Raw genomic sequence first — 8,122 nt, 5'->3', positions numbered from 1 at the left:
ACTCAGCACCCCACCAACACCCGTGGACGGGCCTTCCAGGCAAAAACAAGGACGCGCGGCCTAAATACCACATTAGTCCAGAAGGACTGAATTGATATTTTTAGGACATTTCACCCAAAAGCAGAATCTACATTCTTCTCAGGTGCACCTGGAACACTTCCCAGGACAGACTACTCGTCTGGCCACAAAACAAGGCTCAGTAAGTTTAAGACCGAGGTCATAGTCAGCTGTTAAGCATCTTCTCCAGTCACAATGCATACTTATGAAACTAGAACTGATACAACTTAACCCCCCAAAAAACCCAATCCGACTAAAAAAATGGGCAGAGGATCTGAATAGACATTTCTCCAAAGAAGACATACAGATGGCCAACAGACAGAAACGCAGATGAAACCCACAATGAGATGTTTATCCTCACAGCTGTCAGAACGGCTGCCAGGAAGTCACTAAACAAGTGCTGGCGAGGACGTGGCCAGGGAGGCCTCGGGCACTGTTGCTGGGACTGCGAACTGGCGCAGCCACTATGGAACACAGTGTGCAGATCCTGTCCAAAAGTCAAAGTCAGTCATATGACCCAGCGGTTGCATTCCTGGGTATTTATCCAAAGAAATCCAGAACGCTGATTCAAAAAGACATATGCATCCCTGTGTTTGTTGCGGCATTATTAACAGTAACCAGGATATGGAAGCAGCCTAAGTGTCCGTCGATAGACAACTAGATAAAGTGGTGGTGGTGCTGGTGTGTGTGTGTGTGTAATGGAACATTACTTGGCCGTAAAGAAGAGTGAAATCTTGCCATCTGCGACAACATGGATGGACCTAGGGGGTATTATGCTAAGTGAAACGAGTCAGAGAAAGACAAATACCATATGGCCTCATATGTGGAATCTGAAAAAACAAGCGAACAAACTCATAGGTACAGAGGACAAACCGATGGTTGCCGCATGGGAGCGGGGGTGGGGGTCTGGGTGTAAAGGGGGAGGGGATTAAGTACAAATTGGCCGTTAAAACATAGTCACGGGGATGTGAAACACGACACAGGGAATACAGTCAATGATATCCTAATAACCGTGGTGTCAGGTGGGTCCTGGACTCATCAAGGTGATCGCTGTGTAGGTTACATAGATGTCTGACCGCTGTGCTGTGCCCCTGAAACTAATGCAATACGGAATGTCAGCTGTGACTGACAGATGCTGCGAAGGCAGAAACCCTGGGTGGGGAGAACACTCCGATGACACCAAGCGGTTCCGTCACCAGTACCACATCATGACAGTGGAAGACCTGCACCTTTATTTAAATCGCCGTGCAGTGCTCTTTGGTTTTCCAAAATTAAATCTCAAATGTATCAAGTCCAGAGAGGCTGGACAGCCCAGCAGGAAACGCATACAAAGCGTCATGTGCATTGGTAAATTCGGTCAGCAGAGCCGAGGGCAAAGGACTTCCTCTGGGGCTTCTCGGGGCACTAGAGATGCACGTTCGCTCTTGAATTTGAAGACCCCGTCTCTCGACCGAAGATAAGAGGGGAGGTTGGCCGTACAACGGTGGAGGAGGAGGCAGGAACAGCTGGCTCTCGGGCGAAAGGCTTTAGCTTCTTCAGGGCTGTCGAAACCAAACCGCTGCAGAAATGCAGAAGGGCTGACCGGAAGCTGGGGTTAGTGCAATGGGCCAGGGAGAGGCGACAGGGAGTGGTGGGGACAGTGGTGAAACAGAGGGGACCTCCATGCAGCCTGACCAGCGGGCACTGCAGGCTCAGGGAGCTTTCAAGAGAAATTCCATTTAGATTGGTACGTGCCATTTCCCCCGTTTCAAACGTTGGCAGCTCGTTTCAGATGTCTCGGACACCGGCCGGGGCCAAGCAGACCCATCTCCTTGCCTAGCGAGGCCTGCACGCCTCCTGTTTGCAACCTTTGCCCCAGACAGATGGACCCAGTTCTCCGAAGTCACGAGGCATCATTCTCCCTCCCCCAAGGGCGGTCAGAATAACCTTCCCGACCCGCCTTGGCCAGACCTGCACTCGTGTCTTGCAACCCAGGCCCCCTTCTGACAAAAATCATCGCAAAACCACTCCCACACCCATGTGTCCATCCATCCACGGCCGGGCCGACAATCGCTCTATCTGCTGGGTTGAGCTTTGCTTTCTGAGGTCTGATAAAAAGGTTTGTTTGTGCGTGTTTTCCAAACGTGAAACGGTCCTTTAAAAACGTGCATGCAACTCAGATGGTGCTCCCCTCTCGCCCCGCCTGGGGGGCGTGCTCTGTCCCCTCCCGCGTGGGAGTCAGGGCAGATGGAGGCGTCCCCACCCACACGCCAGCACCCACCGCAGCCCTCCTGTGGCTCGCTGAGCTCGGTTCCCTGGGCGGCTGGAACGGAGCCAGCGGGCAGCTGAAGCAACAGACTCTGCTCTCGGTGACGGAGGCCAGGCTGGTTCCTCCTGCGGGCTGTTCCAGGCCTCCCTCCCGGCGTCTGGGGGTGGCTGGTGTCCCTTGGCTTGTAGACCTTGTCTCTGTGTCCAGGTTCCCGTTATGGAACCGCTGTCACGGGCGTTAGTGGCCCACCGTGCCCCACCATGGTCTCTACTAGTCTGAGTCACACTCAGACATCCAGGGGTTAAAGAGTGTCACCCTGCCACTCCCTCCCAGCTCGGCATGACCCGTGTCTGAGGCACATATAGGCCCAGGTTACATCACTGAGTGGGCGGTGCCGGCGTTCAGGTGACATCAAGTGACTCGAGGGGTGCAGACCAAGGGCCATCGTGGCTCAGGACAGGTGGACCAGAGCAGGGAGCGGTCTCAGGGTGCGTGGGGAGCTGCCGGCCTGCAGTCTGTGCGGGCCCGCCCTGAACTCCTCTCCCCAGGGAGACTGGGCGGGAGAGGCGCCACGGGGCTTTAGCACTGCTGCTTTAAATGGCTCAGCACCCTCCGGAGGCGGGTGGCGGGGGCTTCTGTCCCGGAGTTTGGCCAGAATCAGACTGGGAAAAACAGTGGTCACAGGGAAAGGAGAAGAGAGCCTACAGATCCCCGACCCCCAGCAGGAAGGCCGCGGCCGGCGTCATATGCTGTCGTCGTCCAGCATCCTGGTGAGCCCCTCGCAGATCCGGCGCAGGTGGGAGCGGTAGGGCTCGGCGGGGCCGTAGAGCGCGGCCAGGAAGTCGCAGTCGGCGAAGTGGCCGAAGACGTGGTTGATGCGGCCGTGGGACTTGGCAGTCAGGTGCGGGCCCACGGCCTGGTGCAGCAGGTCGCGGCACTCGAGCAGGGCGGCGGCCAGCACGCGCCGGTCGAAGGTGAAGTCCACCTGGTGGAAGCTGACCGCCGTCATGGCCAGGCGGCGCGCCCCCTGGCGGAAGCGCTGCAGCAGCGCCAGCTCCTCTGCGCCCAGCTGGCCGCCGCGCAGGAGCACGCCCAGCTTCACCGCCACCTTGACCAGGTTCTTGACCACCTTCTGAGCCTCCTTGCGGCTGCGAGTGAACTCCTTGATGGCGCGGTACAGCTCGTCCAGCACCTCGCTGCTCGTGTCATCGATGAACGCGGCCGCCGTCGCCTTGGAGGCCACCTTGCTCAGGAGCTTCTTCTGGGCCTGCAGGGCCAGGCTCTTGGTGCTGAAGGTGTCCATCCGCCCTGCGGGGGCAAACACGGCTGGAGTCAGTGCCTTCCACCGTCTCCCCAAGCCCCTGCCTCTTCCCCTCAGATTCACCCGTCAGCTCGGCCTGGACACCACCTCCTCCAGGAAGCCATCCCTGAACAGCCAAACTGACAGGCACCCCCTCTGGGCCACCTGAGGCCGCCCCATCCCGGCTCTGCTCCCCGACCTTGCTTCCCACTGGTCGGCCAAACCTCGGGCCATGGCAGAGGCAAAGGGCCTGGCTCCGAACCTGCCACGTCTTTGGAGACTCCAGAAACTTCTCCAGAATGAATGACAGGGGCCGAGACCCGCCCCCAGCCCTCACCCACTGCCCCAGGCTCTGGTCAGAAACCACCCACACTGGCCCCAAGCCGACCAGCCCAGGAATGACACGTGGGCGCCCACTCACACCCCGGAGCCCCCACAAAGCCCGTCTTTGTGCGAGCTCAGACCTCAGGCGAAGTCCCCACCCTCAGTGCCCACCCTCCTGCCCGCAGAGGTCAAGGCTGCACGGGGATTACTGGACCCGCCTTCCCTGCCCCCACACCAGCCACCGGAACTCAGGCCAGAGCGGGGCGCTGCAGGCAGCATGTGCTCACTTCGTCATTTCCACCGGGCACTGCGTGGGTCACCCATGTTGCAAAAGCAAATACAAAGGCCCGGAGAGGCCGAGCCACTTCCCCAAGGTCACAGAGCAACAGTGACCACCTGCCCCCAATGCCTGCCCACGTCTAACCCGCTGCCTTCTTCCCAACTGACACCTGCGAGGCGCCCCCAGTCTCAGAGGGCCAGGACCTGTCCCCCTGTGACACACTAGCTCCGAGACTCAGGGTCTGCTCCCGGCTCTGGCCGCTCAGTCAAGCAACATAACCACCCCGTGCCTCAGTTTCCTCATTTGTAAAATGGGGAAGGTCAGAACTGCCTCTGTCCTGGGGCAGCAGCTCGTGGCTAACCCCAGTGCCCCTCAGGCTGTGACTGTCCCCCGAGGAAGAGGCTGGACACCACCTGGCATCCCTCCATTCAAGCTCTAAGCCATCCAGCAACCGGCCTGTGCAGACCACAGAGCGGCAGCAGCTCCAGGCTGGTCACCTGTCACATGTACTTATGCCTCCCAGGTGCCCCCTACCAGTTTCTCTAGAACATTCTATTCCGTTTCTCTACCTGGACCCCTCCTCCCATTACTCATCCTGTAAAGTCCTGCTCACCCTGCAAGTCTCAGCACCTCTTCACCTCGTGGCAGCCCCGGGCTGTGTGGGGTGCCCTGGGCGCCCATCACGGTCCCAGGCACGTTGGTGTCCAGGTCCACGTCCCTGGCCGATGGTACACACGGGGGCTGCATCTCCCTCCTTCGCACCACGTCCCCAGTGGCCAGCCCTGGGCCTGGCACTCGGCGGGTGGCCCAGAAGGGTCTGCTGAGTGCATGAGGGGTGGGGTGTCTGCAGACCGTGGTAATGTGGGCGCTCCCGAGGCCATGGGCCCAGTCTCCCCGGTCTACAGATGGACAGACTGAGGTTCAGCGGGGAAAGGCCTTGACCTTCTCATCCACAGGTCCTGCATGGGTTCCGTAGGGGAGCTGGGCCTGTTTGCCGGCTTTAGGAAGGGCCTGGGCACCACCCCCTCCGGGCAGCACCTGGCTCCCACAGCCCAGAGGAAGAGGGGTGCAGGCAGAGGCTGCTGCAGCCTTCCCAGCCTCCACGCCCCTAGCGCCTCTGGCCAGCCCGCAGCCCTGCCACACCTGGGCCAGCCCAGCTGCAAGGCCTCCTCCTCCGTGACCCATTGTTCTGCCAGAAACGCCCCCATTCAAGCAGCAGAGATGCCTGCTCTCCCAGGGGAGCAGGCCATGGACCAAAATAAACCGCGGCTTTCCTTCCTGCTGCGCTCACCCAGGTCGACCGCCGGCAAGCCAGGAGGTGGCCAGGCCGAGCCACGCCAGCCCTTCTGGGGCGGGGCCGCCCAGGAGCTGCGCAGGGGCTCGCGCCAAGGGGCCGGTGGCCCTGGCGCATGCGCACCAAACGCAAGAACAACCCACTACCGTGACAAGCCACAGAAGCCCGCTAAAGCTTTAGCGGCTCTGCCAGAACATTCCTTCAGTTGCTGAATGAGCATTTATGGAGCGCCGACTGTGTACCAGGCACTGGGAATAGAGCAGTGACCAAAAGAGATCCCGTCCCTGCCTTCCCAGGGGTCCCTACCCTCTAGACCCCACGTCACCTCCTTATTACAACACAACGTGGGTGCTCCAGTACTGCGCTGAAATGGGATCCACAGGCGCTACCTTCCACCTCCCCCTGCCAGTTTCAAAGTCAAATTAATAGTGATAAAGGCCACCATCTGAGGGGATTGAGGGGGTGGGGTCTGGAACGTTCCATGTTCGGTTCAATCTAGGTCCCTACGAACGTAAATGTCATCGAGCTGGACGGCTGCGCGTTCCTGAATACACGAGAAAGCGGGAAGCCTACACGTCAAAAGGCGGATTTCATGGCGTGTCAATTTTATCTAAATAGAAGAATATCGGCTCCATAGCTCAGAGGTTAGAGCGCTGGTCTTGTAAATAGGGGAATATCATTCCCCTAACATTTCTCCAAAGAAGATACACAAATGGCCAATAAACAGCTGAAAAGATGGTCGGCATTACTGGCCGCCAGGGACACGGAAGTCAGAATCGCAATGCGATAGCACCCCACCCCCCACTAGGATGGCTCCTAACAAAAAGACAGACAGTGACAAGTAGTGGTGAGAATGTGGGGAACGGGGGCCTCAAACACAGCTGGTGGGGATGAGAAACCGTGCAGCCGCTGCGGAAAACCACACGCACACCATTACCGCAGGACCCAGCAGTTGCACCCCTAAGCGTCTCCCCGAAAGAAACGAAAACACACGTCCACACAAAACCTAGCATGTGCTCACAGCAGCACGATTCATGTGGCCGAAAAGCTGAAGCAACCCCAATGGCTGCCAGCAAGTAGAAAAACAAAATGTGGTCACCCACGGGCTGCACTGTCACTCAGCCATGACAAGGAGCCACGCACCGATAGGCGCCACGATGCTCATTGAGAAGCCAGACACAAAAGGCCACACGGTTGTGATCTCATTTACGTGACACATCCAGAGGCAGGAAGTGGCCTAGTGGTTGTCGGGGTGGAGCAGGGGCCGTGACTGCTGATGGGGTCGGGGCTTCTTTTGGGGGTGGCGGAATGTTCTGGAATTTGAACACTTTACAACTGAATTTGTATCTCATGAAGCAGAAAACTTACTATATACATTAAGCACACATACTTTATACCTCTGTGCCCCTTCCTGTATATATATCTTATACCTCATTTTGATAATGTTAAAATGAATTTTAAAATGTTTAAAGGAGGATTTGGCCCAAACCGAAAATGAACGGGTCCACCAGTGGAGACTCGTGAATGGCTTCCGTGTTGCCGGGAACTCAGGAGGTGTTGGGTATGTGGCTGAGTACAAAGAATGTCCTTCCCTAAACACTCAGGCTCACTGCACCGGGCGGAGCAAGTCTATGAGCAGTTCGCCCAATGGGGACAGAGAGGGGAGTGAACACACAGCCATAAATTCCCATCAGGAAAGAGCTCCGTCTCCCCTTGATGTACCCAGGAATAGTCACTGAATATTAAAACCAGGCAAAACCCCCGCTCGTCGGCTTACGTTTTTGGCAAGATGTCAGGAAGTCACAGGGGCCCAGGGCTGCCCTGAGCGTGGCTGGATGCTTAGTGTCCCTGGCCCCTGCCCCCAAACACCAAAACATCCTGCTATTATCACAAGCCAAAAAAGCCCTCCAGATTTCCAAAACAGCCTCCTAAGAGATGTCGTCACCCACGCTAGGAGGAGGAGGAGGTGTCAGAAACCAGTGAACGTAGAACTAAACAGGATAATTTCAGAGAGAGATACGGACCATGGGGACAGAGAGGGGAGTGACGGCCAGGGACAGGCAGGTGACTGGGCTGGGGTGGTCACGAAGGCCTCTCTGAGAGGAGCCCCTGGAGCTGAGACTGAAAGGACAAGGTCTGGGCGGAGGCTGAGCCGGGCAGAGGGCACAGCCTGCACTAAGGCCCTGGGGCAGGCCCGTGCCCGGTGTGTCAGCGGAGCAATGGGGCCTGTCCGCAGCCCCTGCCAAGTGATCCAGACAAGCCCCACACCCTAGGGGCAGGCAGCTTTCCCATCTGTGAAACGGGTGTCCAGAGGCCGAGCGGCTGTCGACTCCTGCCCTCCCCCGCATCCTTCCCCAGAACTGCAGACCGGTCCACGCTTCGGACGTTTGCCGTCTGCCGACCGCGTTCCATCTTTTGGATTCCAACTTTCTCCCTCAACCCCTTTTAGACACTCCAGCTCCCATCATTAGCTGGGAGCGACTCCCCATCCACCTCTGCCCCCTGCCCCTGGCAGCCACTAACCAACCCACCCTCTGTCTCCGTGGACGTGCCTGTTCTGGACATGTCACATAAATGGAATCGCACACCGTGTGGCCTTTCACGTCTGGCGTCTCTCAC

At 57.9% G+C, this 8,122-nt stretch overlaps 1 protein-coding gene across 1 annotated transcript in view; it reads right to left on the bottom strand.

Annotated features, from left to right (window-relative positions):
• Positions 1–623: 623 nt before the first annotated feature.
• TNFAIP8L1 (TNF alpha induced protein 8 like 1) overlaps positions 624–8,122 on the bottom strand; it is a 10,993-nt gene continuing 3,494 nt past the window's right edge. The window contains exon 2 of the mRNA XM_006904115.3: positions 624–3,613. Coding sequence (XP_006904177.1) covers positions 3,048–3,608 — 561 coding nt within the window. The 5' untranslated portion in view covers positions 3,609–3,613 and the 3' untranslated portion in view covers positions 624–3,047. The remainder of the gene's footprint in view (positions 3,614–8,122) is intronic.

The sequence above is a fragment of the Pteropus alecto genome, unplaced genomic scaffold, assembly GCF_000325575.1.
Source record: "Pteropus alecto unplaced genomic scaffold, ASM32557v1 scaffold30, whole genome shotgun sequence".
Taxonomy (NCBI): Eukaryota; Metazoa; Chordata; class Mammalia; order Chiroptera; family Pteropodidae; genus Pteropus; species Pteropus alecto.
Note: the sequence above shows the minus strand (reverse complement) of the source record. Positions and strands in the feature narration are given on the sequence as shown.